The sequence below is a fragment of the Sinocyclocheilus anshuiensis genome, unplaced genomic scaffold, assembly GCF_001515605.1.
Source record: "Sinocyclocheilus anshuiensis isolate Anshui unplaced genomic scaffold, SAMN03320099.WGS_v1.1 scaffold335, whole genome shotgun sequence".
NCBI classification, from domain to species: domain Eukaryota; kingdom Metazoa; phylum Chordata; class Actinopteri; order Cypriniformes; family Cyprinidae; genus Sinocyclocheilus; species Sinocyclocheilus anshuiensis.
In genome coordinates, this window is record NW_015548239.1 from 152,441 (window position 1) to 172,042 (window position 19,602).

The 19,602-nt window shown below is 37.1% G+C and overlaps 1 protein-coding gene across 1 annotated transcript; it reads left to right on the top strand.

The window, feature by feature from the left end:
* The first annotated feature begins 917 nt into the window (after positions 1 to 917).
* On the top strand, positions 918 to 17,118 carry LOC107654836 (transcription factor E2F2-like). The gene is made up of 7 exons (XM_016442092.1): positions 918 to 1,331; positions 13,447 to 13,549; positions 13,802 to 14,021; positions 15,343 to 15,504; positions 15,772 to 15,886; positions 16,458 to 16,638; positions 16,846 to 17,118. Exons 1-7 carry the CDS (start codon positions 1,065 to 1,067, stop codon positions 17,115 to 17,117), a joined length of 1,320 nt encoding a protein of 439 aa, XP_016297578.1. The 5' UTR covers positions 918 to 1,064; the 3' UTR covers position 17,118.
* The last annotated feature ends 2,484 nt before the right edge of the window (positions 17,119 to 19,602 follow it).

A 19,602-nucleotide genomic window follows, 5' to 3' on the forward strand; every position in this document is an offset into this window, starting at 1 on the left:
CATTGGGCAAAAGACTCTTAACAATCATCTGAAGCATGGTGGGGGTTCACTCTTTGTGCCAGACGATAAGATCCTTTCAAGTGTAAAGGTTCTTTTCTGTGGGGTTGTTTAGGGCTTTAAAGCTCTCGTTTTCTCTTTAGGTCACTTTTCATGGAGTCAAGCCATGCCAGAGCCAACCATTTTTCCATTTTGCTGTTGAAAAACATTAACATTTAAGATTAATCTATGACAATTAATAATTTGGAAACCATGGAAACACAATGGGCATGATGTAAAGTCCTCTTTCTACTTTGTGTTGTATTTTATCTGTGTAAATGCTTTGATGATTGTTTTATATGATGAGTTAATTTGTGTGAAAATATACTATGTATAAATATATGAAATATATTTCTAAAAAATACATCTATATGCTAAATATACATTTGACAGACTATCGCTGTCTCTTTAAGAGGAAGAACGCTAGGCACCAACTGTTACATGTAAATATATTCAGAATGCGGACGAGCGCGGCGTGCCAGCAGCCAATCACGGAGCGCGTCCAACCGCGGGAGATCCAAATTTCGCGGGACGTAATTTGGCGCTAAAATAGCACTCCTCTGTTGAACTGATGTCAAAGCAAAGCTTCTCGGCCGGAGAGGGATTACAGACACACAGGAACGCTCACAATAGCCGGCTCGACGCAAGAACTACAAGAGGAACATTCCCAAGCGTTGTTTACCTTTGAAAGGTAGATTTATGAACCTGAATGACTGTGGTACATTTAATACATGTTTAATTTATTTGCAGTTTATTAAGACGTAATAGCCTCTGTCGTGCCACTAACAAAGGACCCTAGGAGAGAGTTTTGTTTATTTCGGATGTTTATATTTTTTTAGTTTTCAAGGATTTACCTACAACTTCTAACAGTATTTATTATACTAAAGTGCATGTTGTCTGTATCATTTGCAGTCTTTTACGATATAAATATTCATTCTGACGGTTGATTCCTTCTGCAGTAAATAGTAGACGCGATTTGCGTAATAAAATAGTCATTTTCGCGGGTTTTTGTGCATTTCGTGCGCAAAATGATGCGGATACCCAGAGGGATTTCTCCTTCTTCTGGAAGAGGCGCAGTATCTGGACTCTCGTGCCCACAAAAGAAAATGTTCTCCGCGGTGAGGACAGATTTTTTCAACACGGGACTCACAAGCCCACTGATGAATTCGGTACCGGCTGGATACTTAACTCAGATCGGGAACACGACAGCTGCAGAGCAGAGACCCAACTGTTTGTACGCGACCCCCCACGGGCCGGAGCCTAAGCCGGTGCGGACCTCTTCCGGGCGGCTGCCGGTAAGCTTCTTTCCTTCCACCGCCACCACGGCTCTTGCTACCATGCTGTGTATGCGCATGCTTGCTGTTTCATGTCTTAGTACAACAATATATCATTTAATAAAACACTGCTACAGTCGAATCCACGTTCTACAGAATGAACGCTTCCCGTTTCTGGCTTTGCCCAGAGGGTTTTATCTGTGCCATCATCACTGGTGTACTGAAAATCTGTCAGTTCCTCATGAATGAATAAAACAGGCCGGTAATTGGAGAGCATGACCACAACACTGCATGTATATTTCAGTCATTACATTAGGACAGACAGGACCTTTAGGACCTGAGTGTGGCAAGCCATTTGTTTCTTAAAACAAACTAGTCATCCTTTTAGGCTCAAGTATTTAACATTCAAAATAGTACTCACTGTTTTGCTAATATTGACAATGTAGACCATAGTCAGGATAGTGACATTTAATTTTGGAAAGGAATGAAAATGAGACCTAGGGATTAGGGCTGTCGCGATTCGTCGATTCTGTTCGACTATTCGATTCATAAAACACATTATTAGACTGTTTTCCAAGGCCTCATAATATATTAAACCTGTTTAAAAATCATAAAATAAGCATAACTGTGAATTCACAAACGCTACGATTTAATTAAATAATTATATGTGATGCAGTTATGGGCGTGTAGGTTACGTATGTGCGTCTCACAGCGGCTCCGTTCACAGTAAATGCTGTTCCACAGGAACTTATCATTTACATGTGTGGAGCGGCTCAAACTCCATCTGTGCATGTTGTTGTACATTATAATACAGTATTTTAACAGTTTTGTTCAATAAAACTCTACGATTTCTTGCTTTTGATACTTTATTTGAACTAATTATTTAGGGCTGTCACTAACGACTATTTTTATTTATTATAGACTATTTTAGATTAATCTAAATGATTAATTTCCCACCAAAAAAATCAATAATTTTAAAGAAAATTTTATTAAACTTGCAACTTTGCCATTCAGTAGTGTACCATAATCTGGCGATTGTTTTTACACATTACTGTGCGATCTAATACTAGTTTAATATTTACCAAGCATCATTTAATTCAAATGTCCACTTAATCTTTAATATTTGGCAATTTCTTTACGGGAATAGAATCGACGAATCGTGACAGCCCTATAATTATTATTGCCTCATTGCTATTATATATGTATTTTAAGTAAATTTAAAGGCTATTGTTCACTTAACCTACATCTATTTTTATTACCACAAAAAATTATTATTATATTTTATTATTAGTAGACCAGAACACGTGGACATGTTGTCATTCTTACACTATACTGAACTTTGATTTCTTATGTTGCACTTTACTTTTGCTTTAAAAAAGGATTTCATAGAAATTTGGATTTAATTTGGAGTTTCACTACTGAAGTTCTCTGTTCATTTTTTTTTTCATCATGCTGGAGATGTCTGTTTAAATCTGTTGTTTACACATTTTTAAGAGTACTTTTAATACTTGAAGTTTTTAATAATAATAACTTTTAAGAATAAAATTGTAATACTTGATTCTAGTGGACTCTAAACATTGCATTTATTTAATGTGAAAAACCAACTGGAACCCACATGTTTACTCTTTTAATTTTACATTTCGTCAATGGCTTGTTTACATTTATACTTTTTTACGGTACACTACTGAATGGCAAAGTTGCAAGTAAAATGTTCTTTGAAGTTGTTGGTTTTTTTTTGGTGGGAAATTAATCGTGTAGATTAATCGATTAATTGATAAATTAGTCGATAGATTAATCGAAATAAAAATAGTCGTTAGTGGCAGCCCTATGAGGGATAGAATTACAGTGTGTTCAAAGTCTTATGCTGTTGTGTAAAAACATGCCATTTGTTCTGATGAAACATCTTTCCACAAAAAACATTTGAAAGTTATATGAAAATTATCATTCAATTTATGATTTAGGGCTTTATTCAGCTATTGCATAGGCTGTAAGTCTAACACTCACAACCTTATGTTCAAATACGTTCAATTCAATATGGCGTCGACCCTAAGGTCTATGCCATGGTTACAGTTAACAAATCAATAATTTTTGCCATTGAATTCTGTGGAAATCTGTCATTCAAACTGGAAAACTGGAATAGATACTACTAACTAGCAACAAAATATTTACTGGTACTAAATTAATAGTAAAATTGAAAACTGGTTTGTTACCAGTGGAAACCTTGACGATACAGAGAAAAGGACTTGTAGCAGAAAACTACTGGAACCAGCATTTAATTAATAGTTGCTAGTGAAATTGAAAAAAAAAAAGGTGTTCCCTATTGCACTACTTGCTATTAAATAAAAATAAGTACTAGTGACATCAAAATATATAGTTGTATTTAGTTAGTTTTGAATATTGACATGGCTTGCCATAGGAGTTATTTCAGGGAGGAGGTGGTAGAAGCTGATAGATGGGGGAAGGGTGCTTTACAGCTTCTTAACCGGACATTATATTATACGGTTCAGGCCTAATAGTAAAGTGGGGGAAGGGTCTTCAAAGGTAAATTCATCAAAATACAGAACCTTTTTATATTTAACAATCTATAAACCATGCTATGAATGAATGCTTTGCCTGCCGTAATGCTGCATGATTAAATGACCCAGGTTCATTAGACTGATCCCCAAACTGGTTGTTCCTGTATTTTTGTTTATACTCCTAGATTTTACAGCGTTACGACTATGTAGCTGCAGTTGTAGTTATCAGTCCCCTTTTTTCTGTGCAGTTGTAAGCCTGTCTCACCATTCGTCCTTGCACAAGCTCAACCTGTTGAAAAGTTCAAGAATGTCAAACTAACTGCTTCGGGAACTACCTCTGTCAAACTTCTCGTTGTGTTGCTTGCTGCTTCCAGCTGATAAACAAAAGGAATGATCACAGACTCATGCTGCAGAATATGGGGCAGGGCTGATAACAGACTGGGCGTCTGCATGGGGGATTGATGCATATGCCTCAAACTCTGACATAGATTACAACAAAAGCCTGTCTCACAATGCTTTTCTGGGTTTGATACACCAATTGGTTCAAAATGGTTCATCTTATGTTAACAGATCAGATAAGGCCTTGTCCTATTGCTTTCCCTGATTCCAAACTTTTTTTTTTTTGCCTAGAATTAAAATATGTTCCAAACATCTTCTTTAATGTCTTTCCTGGAAACAAAAATTGTGTCTAGTGAAGCTCCATATGGCATTGTGAACAACTTCCAGTTTCCCTTGTTCAGTTTTTCACACCAGTCATATCTCCTGCTCTGAAGAGTTTCACTCTTGTTCTCTGCCCCTTTTTCAGTTTGACATGAATGACACACCTGAAATTCACGTTTTCGTTCTCAGACCTTTGAAACTTTACTCTGAAAACTAAACTTGTGAATTAAATATAATGAATGAACATTCTGTGTGTATGTGCTGTACATGTGGAAGAATTGACAATAAAGCAGACTTGAACTTGAACTTGAATTCTGCTGAAACTGATAGTTCCCCTGAGCCTGTTTCTTCAAAATGACAAAGTCATATGAAATAATTTATCTATATTTCCTTTGCAAATGCACATTTCTGGTCTCATTTGTGAATGGGTTATCAATGTTGCATGTTATTCCAAAGAACCAAAAAAAAGTTTCTTCATAATCATTAATGTAAAGAACATTCCGCTTTTGCTGACATAATTTAACTCTCTGTATCCACCTTATTTTTCAGTGCAGAAGTACGCTGGTTCCTGTGAACATGCGAAACATTTCCATTTCATCACTATAGATAAATAACTAGAAGAATAAAGTGCAGTAAATGGTAAAATTGTTTGCTACAAAGCAACATGTTTACGGTTACGATGATAAAATAATATGATAACAAATACTGGTTTGTCAAGCAGCATAGTTTTTGTACAGCTAAAATACCTGGAAGCTGCTGACACTGGATGCCTTGCACATTGTACAACTTAAAAATGGCTGAACCTGTTCTAATGTTAAAAATAACATGGATACCATTTTTACAGTTGAATACCTAAATGTGTTAGTAAAATTAATGCCAAACTAAAAACTTTTAGCTAATAATGAATGATACTGTGGTCAGTAACTTAAATTTCAAATTTGGCTAGTCAAAGTTAATCTCGAAGTTAATGTTTTCTGATTTAGACGAATCATTTGCTGTAGGAAAACAGACCTTCTGATTTGTTGCTTAAATGGCAATTGACTGACAGTTGAGACTTTATAAGTTTTCACAGATCATATTTTCCTATCGTAGGTTTGGTTAACGTATAGTTTTGTTAACAATAGTTGCAGACTACATGCAGTAGTAACTGATGTCAGCATTGTTTCGGTGATCTCCAGTGAAGGAAAATAAAGACTAGAGAACTATACAACAGAGCCAAACTTTGAGGATTGAAAAGGTCATGAGGATCACTAGGTCTCTGGTTCACTCCAAATATCATGTGTCTGAGATCAAATGATCAGCCATTGGTCTCTGATCACTATGTTGAAGAACACATGTGTCCTGGTGACGCACTCCCCCCCCATCACAGATTCCCTCGGGTCATTTTACCTCATTTCATTCTCTTAATTTACCTATTTCACCCTGTGGGGCCTCCAGTAACCAGGTGTTGCATCAGCAAGGTGGGTGATGGGCCTCAAGCTGTTTAACTCAGATCGCTCTGCATGGACCCGTCTGGCCAAGTTCTGCATTTCAAAGTATCATCCCCTTATGCCGTTTTCTTCTGGACTTCCCCCTTTCTCCTTTACCTGTGGATCCTTTTCATTTTGACATCAGAATTCGACACTGACATAGAATGACCTTTCTTGCTCTTACATTTTGTGAGTAGGATGTATGTGTTTTTTCACATTTGGGAGTGGCACAGTTTGCAGGTCATTCTTCTCTCATGTGTGTCTGTAGGCGTTCGGAAACCTGTTCTTTCCAGGCAGATTGTGACTGTTAAAAGACATCTCAGATGATGATTACTTGGAAAGTTACACAATAACACATCTTAAGACACTCATTCCCCACCTCCAACCAGTGAAAAACTCACAGCTAGACCATTTAGTGCGGGAGAAAACGGGGGCGGTCTGACCTAATTTGCAGTACGCTTAAAAGAATGAGCCTGTAAATATCTAACAAGAAATTAAGTGTATATTGGAAATGCCAAAGAGCCTCATTTAATAAACAGAGATTAGTCATTTTGTCATCAGTTGAATTTAGTCATGTTAAATATTAGGGCTGCAACAAACGATTATTTTGATAGTCGATTAGTCTACCGATTATTAGTACGGTTAATCGACTAATCGTCTATTGTTTCACTGATCAATCAGTAGACTTTGATTGATTATTCAGCTTTTGCAATTAGTTAAAATATTGAGTTATACATATTCTAACAAATAAATAAAGGTAATTATTTCAGCTTTTGAAAATCATATTATGTAATTACAATTAATTTATACAAATATATGTATTTGGCACAAAATGAGATGACAGACAGATAAACTCTCATTCACCATTTAGTTGACCATATGAAAAAGTCACTGAATAACATCATTCTGCCTGACATCTCCTTTTGTAAGTCATATGGATACAGATACAGATAAAGGTAAGTGATGAGACGCTTTATTTTTGGATAAACTATTTTATTCAAGCACAACTTTCACAACATAATCTCTCTTAAAATACCTTATAGGGTTATGATAATCAAAACAGTTCTGAGCTAGATCAAGTTTTGATCTCTGCAAACCAAACTATCACCTTAATTAATATTTTTTTCCCACTAATAAAAAGATTTTATCATTAGCTAGCTCCACACTGGAGAGCTGCTTTATAACAGAAAATCAGGTTGTATTTCTAACTGAAAGCGACACTGACTCTGGTTTTTCATGTTTAATACTGTAAAGCTGCCTGATTTAAGGTTATTGCATAAAGTACTAATGTTATATAAATTAACGTGACGTGACTTCACTGGAGTACCGAACTGCAGAGCTCGTGCAACATCCACATCCCTGTAATCGGATGCGTTTTAAACTGCTGCTCTCACACCGCGGTCAGTTTTTGTTGTGTTTATTTCGTTATTGAGAGGAAAGCGCGCAGCATATGTTTACATAATCATCCAAACGCCGCTCTTCAGGTTCGGTTCTGCTGCTTTTGCCCTGAAGCGCTGTCTTCTTCTCTTGAATTGCATCAGGAGAGCTGAATTACAGTCTTGCACTACAGTGTCACACTGGTCAAACCGCGTTATTGCAGGCTCTTTCTTACATTAGGTCATATGAGATCAAACGACTACTCGACAACAAAAATATTTGTCGACAATTTTTTTTTGTTGACGTTGTCGATAATGTCAACTAATCGTTTCAGCCCTATTAAATATCCAAGACTTTTATGGTACACACTGAAAACCATATGAGACCACTGAGAAAGCGACACTGACTCTGGTTTTTCATGTTTAATACTGTAAAGCTGCCTGATTTAAGGTTATTGCATAAAGTACTAATGTTATATAAATTAACGTGACGTGACTTCACTGGAGTACCGAACTGCAGAGCTCGTGCAACATCCACATCCCTGTAATCGGATGCGTTTTAAACTGCTGCTCTCACACCGCGGTCAGTTTTTGTTGTGTTTATTTCGTTATTGAGAGGAAAGCGCGCAGCATATGTTTACATAATCATCCAAACGCCGCTCTTCAGGTTCGGTTCTGCTGCTTTTGCCCTGAAGCGCTGTCTTCTTCTCTTGAATTGCATCAGGAGAGCTGAATTACAGTCTTGCACTACAGTGTCACACTGGTCAAACTGTGTTATTGCAGGCTCTTACATTAGGTCATATGAGATCAAACGACTACTCGACAACAAAAATATTTGTCGACAATTTTTTTTTGTTGACGTTGTCGATAATGTCAACTAATCGTTTCAGCCCTATTAAATATCCAAGACTTTTATGGTACACACTGAAAACCATATGAGACCACTGAATCAAAGCATCCTATTCAAATTTCACAACTAGTGTTTTCCATAGAAATTGACTCGTGAGGATTTTTTCGATAGGTGTATTTTGTGTGAAGACTCAACATTGTACTTCCCTCAAAGCCTTGTTTTCATTTGCACCAAATGACACTGCCGTTCAAATGTTTGAAAGGAATTAATACTTTTATTCAACATTTGTTTCTTGACATGTCTTGAAATGTTTCTTGAGCACCAAATTGGCATATTAGAATTATTTCTGAAAAATCATGTGACACTGAAGACTGGAGTAATGGCTGCTGAAAGTTTAGCTTTGCTGTCACAGGAATAAGTTGCATTTTAATAAATATTAAAATAGAAAAGTTATTCTAAATTGTAATATTTAACAAATTACTGTTTTTGCTGTATTTTTCATCAAATAAATACAGCCTTGGTGAGCGTAAAAAAATTACCAACCCACAAATGTTTGAACAGTAGTGTAAATATGCTGTATTTGAATAAAGAACAATAAGTAGGGTTTTTTTTTAATGATGAAACGTCCTCTAGAAGTTACTGGAAATGATCAGGTTTTGTGTAACTCTTGTTGAAATAGCTATTAGTGAAACATTGTGCCATGGCAGTGCTGAGTATTTCATAGGGTTTCACCATGATCTCTGTAGTCACTTGATCCCAGACTCTTGTGTCTCTCTTTTTATTCTTGAGTGAGAAGAGAAATGGTGCACATCTTGAATGTCTTTTCTGGTTATTTAAGTCGTATTTTAACAATAATGAGTGCGGTGTAAGAGACATCAGCCAATATTGTTTTTATGATTTGATACTGATAATTGATAATATTTTGTGTCTGATAGCAAAAGCTGATATTAAGAACAAGTGTGTAATGCTTTTTTTATTTGATACTGCGATAACTAAAAATAATCATTATGAATTTTTCAATCATAATAATAAGTTATGTATCTTAACCTGATGCAAAGATTGCGTACAGCTGCTGTGTACGCATGTCACAATTTTTTATTTAATCTCGACAAAAATTGACATTTATGCATTTGGCACTTTTATCCAAAGTATTCAAGGTTACCCACACATACAATGTACAGGAATATTTGATTTATTAAATTCTGTATGCATACCTTATATACACACATACGTACTTTCTGCCTAAACATGGGTGTTTTTGCTAACCTGTACAGCCACTGCTGTGTGTGATGTTAGCTTACTCGGTGGATTTACATATTTTTAGGTAACTCCTGAGCCATTTTCTGATGTAAATGTGTTTATTAGCAAACTGGTGTAGTTATTAGTAGTTAAAGTTTGGATTTCAGTAGGTGAAGCTGCTCCCAGATCAGTGCTTTAGAAGTGAATGATTCAGCTTCCACCCCATATGCTTTGAGCCAGCATTTCTCACTTCTCATTTCCCACCTACACAGGAAATAGGCAGAACCAACCACAAATTCTTACAGACATGAGATGCTGCTGTTCTGAGAAACCAAACCACACAAAGGCCCCCTTCTCACACCCAGGTGGGTGTGTGTTCATCTGCTGTGTTAAAGCATGGTAACAGCTGACGCTAACACAGATTTGATGACAATTCAACAACGTTCCCTCAGAGTCTTGAGGGAGTCCACAAGCCTCTACTTTAAACATCTAGTGGTGGCTCCAAAACAGCTCTTAGCTGAAACTTATTGTTTTTTTAACCTTTTTGGCAAGGAACCCAAATTATGTTTTCCTGTAAGGGATAATCTTTCATATAATATAATATAAATTCTAATTTCATATAATATAATATAAATTCAGCTATAACAGTAAGATTCAGTTGTACTATATAAAAATTAAAAAATAATTGTGAACCTAAGTAATGGACTTACGTTGTCAATGCAGAAATTATAAAATATTTTAAAATTTGATTTATAATTGGTTTAAAAAGCTGAATAAAAGGGTAATTGCTACAATCAGTAAATGTTCCCTTTTTTCAGAATTTTTTTGGCAGACCTCACATACGTGTTTGCTTCTCTAATAAAGGTTGCATAATATAAAACAAATAGGTCAAGGGGGAGACAAGGTGGAAAGAGTAATTAGAAAAGGTGGGGGGAAACCGAAACAAACAGAAAGATTATGCTCCTCCTCTCCCCCAACCACCTGCTTAGTGGCTCCAGATGTCAGTGACAGGTGTAGATGTCATTCATGTCAGGACAATGCAAGCATTTTTGCAGACGCTTGCGCACACAGGATGAGTGAACTGTTCTCAGCACATGCCCTGTGCCTGTTACAGAAGTATCCTGTCTTGAGTGAATTGCAGTCCTGAATGCCACTGGAAATCAAACAGGCACATGTGGGTGCAGATTTCCATGTCAGTTGGCTTTTTAAAACAGTTTTTTGTGGAGTTGGGTTGCTGAAACCAGCCCATCTGCCCACTGTGGAATGCTAAAGATTTCAGAAATGTGTAAACGTTGAGGTCATGCCCTCCTTAAAGGTTTTAATGGTAAAAGGGTTGAATATTAATACAGATGTCAGGCTCAAAGACAATTTGAATCCCACTGCACTAACCAGAAGATTACACTGTCAGGTTCTGTGTTTTTTAGAGCCTGTTTAAATGTGATTTGATATCCATTTTGCAGTGATTTAGAGCCCGTACACACAGAGACGCATTTAGTTGTATACGTAAAAATTTTGTATCGTATCATCGTTTTGTCCAGACGGATTCTGCGTTTTGGGAGCCTGAAACTGCTATTTTTTGAAACTGGGTGGATAGATATGAAAATGACACCCTTGCGTTTTCATGTGTACAGCCAATCCACAGTGGCGGCTCGTCGGGGGAGGCAGGGGAGGCACAGCTTCCCCATAATTTTGAGGGGACAATGGGAGGAGGACGATTTAATGTTAATAAAATTCACAATTCATTTAGTGATAGGCCAGGTAAGTGAAATTATATTATCTTGCTGAAAACGTCGTTTTCTTTACGTTTTCTGACTAAAAGCAACCAAAAAGCCATTTTAAAGTGGTTAAGCAAATAATATAATAATAATAATCGGCAGGGATCCCAGACCAATACAATTAGTGTGCCTCCTCTATTTTAAAACCCACGAACCGCCACTGCCAATCCATATATTTTGTGAAACGCGCTGATGTCACCCCATGTATGACAACAACAGCAACAATGGCGGATGGTTGTGTTGGGTTTGTATATTGCGCGCAATGTTTATGTGCATGCTCCAAGTCCTCTTCTCTGTTTTTAATGTTTCTCTGTGGCAGAATTACAGCGCCACATACTGGTCTGGCATGTATACTACATCGTTTTTAGTCAGTTTCAGTGGTTTTGTGTGTATGAGATATTTCTGAGATGGCGACGTGTTTATGGAATTTTTTTTTTTAGAATGAGGAAGAAGAAAAAAAGATCTGATAGGGAAAACTCTGGCTTCGTGTGGATGTGGCCTTAATCATACATGGACAGTGTTAAATGCTCAGATGCTTTGTGACCTGATCAATCAAGTTAAAGCTAGTTGAAAACGTGATCACTTCCTGTTTATAATGTAAACTCTAATGCATCCTGAGGTGTCTAGACAGTGGGTTGCCTACTCACCTGTCAATTAAATTTAAAGTCGACATGAAATTGAAATTCTTAACACGTTATTGATCTTGTTGTAAGCAAAAAGAAACATGTGCATGGATTATACTTGCGTTTTTTTTTTTCCCCAGTCATTTAGATTGTTTAAACCCCACACCTTTCTTACAATCGACTAATATGAGTAGTTGTTGAGGTGAACATATCAAGGAAAGAAGGGCCAGAACTTGTTTTCTTTTTTAGGACAGAGACTGATTTAAAGTCGCAGTGTATATTCAGGCACTTTAGGAAAGAGGAGTAATCAAGGCCGGAGTGGGACTCATTTTCAGCTCATTTTCAGCCCTGGAGTTTCATGCCCACTTTTTTTTTTTTTTTTTTGTACTGGCCTTTTTTAGTGCCACCGTTTGCGCTTTCTATTATGCATTTTCTTTGATCTATTATTTTTTGCTCGCATATCTCCAACAACTGACGTTTTTTTGTTTTTTGAGCAAGGTGCCGCTGTCGGGAATCAAAAGATAATTACGTCATCATTAGAGTTGCCAATTAACTTCAGAAATGGAAAATAAGGGACAATTGTGATTCTTTATCTTTTATTCTTTAAGAAAATAAGGGACAGAATAAGGGACGCTCCAACTGTTTGTAATAATGCAGGCTGTCTGCATGCAGGTAAAAAGTTCTCAGAAATAATCACAATCGTTTTGCTTAACGTATTTGTGTACAATTATTCTAAAAATAATTTTAAGGTCATACAACAAATGTAATCGGCCTGAGTAAATTGTACCAGTATAGAATTGTGACTTCACAAATCACAAGTGTATAATTTAGGAGGTGAAAATACAGTGAAATTACAAATGGCATGAAATTTGAAAGCTAACAACTGATGGTCTATGAAACATCAGTCAATAAAGCATTTTAAACAATAGCACTTAAAGTTTTGAACTAAAATATCATTACAATCATATAGCCTTTGAATGAATGAAAGTGCATATTTTACAATTAAAGAAAACTTAGAGAGTGTGGGCTGCTTCTGGTGCTTGGATTTGTACTTCAATAATGAGGTCCACATTTAAGAATACACTAGAAGGTTTTTCCTTTTTTATGTATTTTATTTTCTCTCTATTTAACAGCATTAACTTACAATGAAAGACGTCTTCCCTTGGGTAGATTGAATGTTTTCCTGCCTTGCTGGATGTTGGGCTCATGATCAATAAGTTGTTTGCATTGGCCCAAACCGATTTGGCAAAATCAAAACTCGGACGGTGAAGGGAATTGCGGTTAGCGCAAGTCCCGCTCGTTGTGAAGCGGGACAAAAATATAGACCGGCCCACCGGGAATCCTCCCAGTGCTCCCGATTAGCCAATCCGGGCCTGGGAGTAATTGTTCTTGAACAATGCAATTCAGAATACACTTTCACTCAAGTGTGTCTCGCTGTCTGAGCTTTTCAACACTCCTTCCTATTTGAACAAATGTGGTTTATCTAAAAAATTGTGCAACATTCATAGAAACCAAGAACACAATGCTAAACTTAGAGCTATGTTCATTCAAATAGTATGGTGTAACTGCATCTTCTACAGGTAGTTTAAGGCAGACATAATTAACATTATCTTGTCTTTCTGTCCCAGGCCAAAAGGAGACTAGATCTGGAAGAGCCACTTTACCTCCCAGAATTCCGCACACCAAAAGGAAAAGGAAACTCTGCGTGTGCAAGGGCACCAAGCCCCAAAAGTGAGTACAACAAATGTCAACGCAATCACTGTTCGAGAAAACTGGACCTTTTGTTTAAGACCACCGTTTCCATATGATGAGTGAGGGGTGGAAGTTCATACCTGTTTTAGGGCATCTGATAATGGTTTGAAAAGCAAACACACCTGTCCAAGCATCTCTTGCTCTTCTGGTAGGAGCTGCAGCTGATAATATTCAAACTATTATTAAAAGAATGCCTCTGTTGTATCTTTCTTTCTCTCTATCTCTCTCTAGCTCCCAAGTCTCCAGGGGAGCGCACCCGTTATGACACTTCCCTTGGCCTGCTGACTAAAAAATTTGTGGGCTTGCTGAGCGAGTCGGCTGATGGGGTTCTGGATCTCAACTGGGCCACAGAAGTTCTGGAGGTTCAGAAGAGACGCATCTATGACATCACAAACGTTTTAGAGGGTGTGCAACTCATCCGCAAGAAATCCAAAAACAACATCCAGTGGCTGTGAGTTTGTTAGATTGGATGTTCGGTAAACCAGAGTGCTAAATGCTCATTTTTGAGTCGACTCTGAAATGCATGACATGAAGATGCTGTTGTAGTCCATTCTAAATGCTCCCCTTTTCATGTTTGACAACTTCTTAACTTGTGGTTTTCCCACTCATCAATGGCTGCGTTTACACTGGCACAAAAAATCCGATCTTTCGCTCACATCTGACACAGATCGGAATTTGTTGCACACATATAAACATAAAAATTTGCACGAGATCCGAATTTTTCACATCCGATCTAAGCCTCTTCCAAATGTGGATTTTAATCGGATACATATCCAATATCTGGACATCCGACCTACGTCTAAACACACATATCCGATTCTCCACAGAACTCCCAATGCGACGGCGACACGTTTGCTCATAAAGATTTTTAATGGCGTTTTAATGCCGGCGTGCTGTATGCGCTCACATTTTATTGAGATGGAAACTTTTTATAGGTAAGAAATTGCACATTCAGGAGCTGGTTTTCAACCCCCGCCCCGTGAATTTTGAAAATACAACAGCTAAAATCTACATATATTTCTCAGCAATGAGGTGAGAACTTAGCAGTTTTTGTAATTAAACCGACAAGCTTGTTTGCAATGCTTCACAATCGCTCGCTCGCACGTGGGTGCATGCGTTCTCTCTCTCTCTCTCTCTCTCTCTCTCTCTCTTTCTCTCTCTCTCTCTCTCAATTCGAATTCATTTCAATAAATATCAATTTTATTTCACTAAAAAATTCTACCTCAACGAGCTGTAGATAAAATAGTCTAACAAATTAAAATTACCGTTATTTTCCGGTCTTTATCCATTCAGCCAGATTTTGTGCTGCAAAACATCCATGACAGCCGTTGTCCATGCTGGCAAATAATAATGGCCATTCGACGTGAATTATATAAATAATTTTAATAGCACGACCATTTAAAACCCGAGGGTCTACCATGTGCATAGTAAAGCGATCACTGCAGACAATCCTTTTGGGTGGGAATTAATGTAAACAAAGATATCAGATACCAGTCGTGTCTAAAGTGAATGTAAACAGACATGCCAAAAAATCGGATATGGTCAAAAGATCGGATCTGTGCATTAAGACTTGCAGTGTAAACGCAGCCAATCTAAATGAATGGAGCTTCGGTTTTATTACAGTAGTTATTTATATAGTATTTATATATAGCAGTATTTATATATATATAAATATATACTGTATATATATGCACACATATACATTCTTACTATGTGATATTAATTATGATGGTTTCAAATAGTATGTTCCCTATATGTTCCCTGTGCTTTAGGGTCAGTGGTGTGTTTGAGAGCTCATCCAGCAATTCAGAAAAGACCAGCGCTCTCAAGAAAGAGCTTTCTGAGCTGGACAGGCAGGAGAAAGCTCTGGACGACTTCATTCAGTCCAGCTCAACACGGCTACGTGAACTGACAGAGAACAAGGACAACCAAAGATATCCTTTTATTGTGTGCATGTTTGTACTCTGAAGAACTGAGGAGTGGTTTGTCTCCTTCACTTTTGTGAGCTTGCTCAGACATACTGTTTTAACAGCTTGTGTCCCTGCAGCCAAACACTCACATGGCATAGACATCCATTTTACAGTTATCTTAATTATGAGTCTTTCATTTCAAATGCAATAAAGTTACCATGTATTTGAACTCTCAGTAATTTTAAATGCTGTATTCGATGCCAAAGCTGTTTGTCCTTAATTGAAGCTCACATTAGGATATGTGACCTATCAGGACATTCGTACCATAAGCAGCTTGAAAGATCAAACTGTGATTGCTGTGAAAGCACCATCTGAAACCAAACTGGAAGTTCCAGAAGCATCTGAGGTCAGTATTTGTCTTAGTTCTAACATTGCTGAAAAGACCTGCATGAATCCTGATGCTTCTCTAAGCTTGTTTATGCTGGCTGGTGTTGATCAAGCTTGCGGACCATGCTAATCCAAACTGATCAACTAGCATTGTTTTTCTGGAGCTAGTTGACCAAGGAAATCTTGCTGGTCAAGCTAGTTAAGAATCCTGGTGGGACACAAGCATGCAATACAACATATGCTGCTCTTTTCAGCCTTTTATTTATCTGTAATATTAATTCTAACCCAAACTGAGTGATTTAATATTCAATTAAACATTAAAAGTCTTACAATAAGATTTAATTTTTAAGAATTTTGAGCTGTAAAATATGTATATGTATAATTTTTTTTGTCTTGTCTTTCCTCATACTTTCATTTGCTGTCCTGTAGTTATTAAAAGCCACTTTGAATTATTATTTTTTTTAATCTTTTGTCTCTTTCACATTGGGGATGTAAAATTGTAATTTATGACTCAACTGATATTATACAAAACATGGTTATTACTGTCTGCTGGTAAATTTCACATCTTTTTTTTTTTTTTCCTTCATTAGGGCTTGCTGCAGATTTGCTTGAAAAGCAAGAATGGCCCAATTGAGGTGTACTTGTGTCCTGAAGAATGTTTGGAGGATGCTAGTCCTGTCAAGAATGCCACACCCAGAAAAGATTACCCACAAACCCCCAGCGCCACCACACCCTCTGTCTTCCCACCTGCCAAACCCCAGCCAGTCGAAGGTGAGACAATTGCCAGGAGCTTACTACTACTTACCACTTTCAAAGCAAGCTTCAGCTGAATAAGTGCTAGTGGTAACATTGTGTGCAAGCGACTAGAGCTGTGTGTCCCAAACTCTGCAACAAGCTTTATCTTAGTTACGATTACCAAAGCCATCTATTCATTATCAAATGACAGACTAACAGTATCTATTATTTTTTTTTGTACAGGTTTGCCATCAAAGCCTCAGCCATCGATGACTGGCACCAGTGGCAGCAACTCCCTTCTCGATGTGGAGGGGATCCTGGATCTTCCTCCCAGCCTTCTCCAGATCACCGAAGACCAGCTGCCTGGGATGGCATTCACACCCGACCCATCTGGGCCTTTTGTTAACTTTTCTCCTCGGCTCAGCCACGACGACTACCTCTGGGGTCTGGAGGATGGAGAAGGCGTATCTGACTTCTTTGACACATACGATCTGGGAGATCTGCTTAAAACATGAGTTATCCAGTGTGACGAAACAGTGATTGATGATGGGAGAGTTCAATTGCAATTAGTTTAATTCAGACATAGATCCTCTGAAGTTTTACAACACTCCTTCACATAATGACAGATTGAAGTTTGTATAAAATGCACTACTGAATTGGCTTAATCGGTTCTGTTCCTGATAAAGACAGTAGATTTGGGATGGGACCGTGTCTTAATGTTTTAACTACTATAGTGATTAGAATCGGACAATGTTTAGTCAACAAGCGCCCTCTATAGGAGATCCATGTGTTAGGTTTTGTATACTATGAAGCCATACTTTTTATTTCAGTCAGCCATATTACCTAAAGTAAGGTATTTTTGCTTAGTTGAGATATTTTTGACAAAACAAAAACTGAATTTTCATGTGACTTTAATTATTTCAATTTTAAGTTAAATGTTTGCCAATTGGCAATGTTTTTGGTCATTATTACTTGAATATTGATGATAAAATCAGGCCTATGTATTTGCCTTTTTTAGATATGAGGTAGAATTGACTGTTTATTAGTAATTCTTGGATGAGATGTATGGAACTCGGGTCATTTTAAAGCTTTTCTAGAGCTTTAATTATTGTAGTACCGCCAAACATTGCCAGTAGAGGGCTGTGTGACCATTTTTAGCTGTAGGCAAACAAAGGTAGAGAATGTGAATTTTTATAGAGTAAAGATTTGAGAGCGTGTATGGGAGGCATCTTCATAACCAGACTTAACTGAACCAAAAATCAGTCATTCAGATCCTTTCAGTCTGGAAAAAAAGTGCTCAGGTTTTAAGAAATAGGTGCTTGTCTGTTCATTCTACCTCCATCTTTTAGTTTTAGACACAGTGAGGTAATACCTTGATCTTGTAAAAGTGCCCTTTCCCATGGCACTGAATAATGATTATGTAGTACTACATGGCTCAAGAAACAAGGTTTTTACCGCTGACACATCTGTTAATGAGAAACCTCAGGGAATGTCCATATTTGGCAGCTGATTTTTTTTTTTTTTTTTACATTTCCAAATGATTAATTCAAAGTGATAAATTGGTGTTTTTTTTCCTAGTCTGTTTGATGTCTTCTCTCAATTTTTCCTCAAATTACGGTAATGGAGTTCTCAGGGTTGACTACTCCACTCGGAGTAGTTTACAGACTTTTAATGGGGTCTGGCAAAAAAACTTTGATACTGTTTGAACACTGAACTGCCGGGAATACAAAGTAGACTTTGTTTCCAGGGTTGTTGGTTTTTCTTTCCTATTTGGAGTTGGGATTCTTGTCCCACCTGAATGGTAGGTTTTATAGCTGCAGAGACAAAGCAGAGTTTAACTGTTTTGATCTGGTGTGTGTAGAAATCCACTTACTTAAAACTCCCATCTTAAATGCAGAGCACATATGGGTCGGGATTCAGAATGGAAAAGCTTGATTTTTACAACTAGTTTCCCACACCCAGTTCTGCAGTGAAAATAATTCTTCTGAAGCAAACATTTCTCAGTCGGACTGAACAAAAACTTGTATTTAGTAGCGTTCTGGAAACCTTATAAGGTTGATTCAGCATCTGTTAAGGGGTTGAGATGGGTTTAAGAGAAGTTGTTTCAGTTTCAGATTAAAAAATGTATTAATTTGAAAATGCTTTTTAATGTGTGTACAAAAGTTTTTTACCTGGGGTTTGCTTCATGCAACTGTCCCACATGCGGACAACTGTCCTGTCCTAACAAACTTGAAAATGTATGTCTATATATGCATGAGTGTGCTGAAGTGTGTACTAATTTTTGGCAGTTTTGTGCATTTGATTGTAGTTTATAGTTTGTTTTTTTCTCATTTTTTTGGGATGTTTTTAAATAATCATTATGCTTTTAAATTGTACATATTACTAATTTTGTATTTATAGGATTTGTATTTGAAGGAAATTGGTAATTGTCTCAGGATGTGTAATTTTTATAGACAGTCTGTTTAACAGGCAGCACTTAATATTTGATATTGTGGTTAAATGAATAAAAGCCCTGGTGTAATGCTCAGTCGCATTTTTGTGTACAACGCATTTTTTGTTAAAAGTTAAAAGTTTTGTGCTTGTATTGTAAACAGACTCCCACATGGATGTATGCAGATGCAGTAACACAATATTTTTGTTTAACTCTACTTTCCTGTATTTACCTTTTTTATATTAACGATAATGATTTTTGTGCTTGCGCTTGTGCTTAAATGTTGACCTCTTTTAGTGAGGCTTTAAAAAATCCATAATATTTTAGCTCATCTAAGATAAGTGACTTTAAAGGGGTCATATGATGCTTTTTTAAAGATCATTATTTTGTGTATTTGGTGTAACAGAATATGTTGACATGCTTTCATGTTCAAAAAACATTATTTTTCAAATACTGTACATTATTGTAGTTCCTCTATACCCCGCCTCTCTCAAACGCTTCATTTTCTACAAAGTCCCTCCTTCCGACAAGCACAGTCTGCTCTGATTGGCCAGCTGACCCAGTGCATT

Coding starts and splice junctions, on each gene's coding strand:
- LOC107654836 (XM_016442092.1), top strand. CDS start 1,065: ATGATGCGGATACCCAGAGGGATTTCTCCTTCTTCTGGAAGAGGCGCA. Junction 13,550..13,801: donor AAGGGCACCAAGCCCCAAAA/GTGAGTACAACA, acceptor ATCTCTCTCTAG/CTCCCAAGTCTCCAGGGGAG. Junction 15,887..16,457: donor AAGTTCCAGAAGCATCTGAG/GTCAGTATTTGT, acceptor TTCCTTCATTAG/GGCTTGCTGCAGATTTGCTT.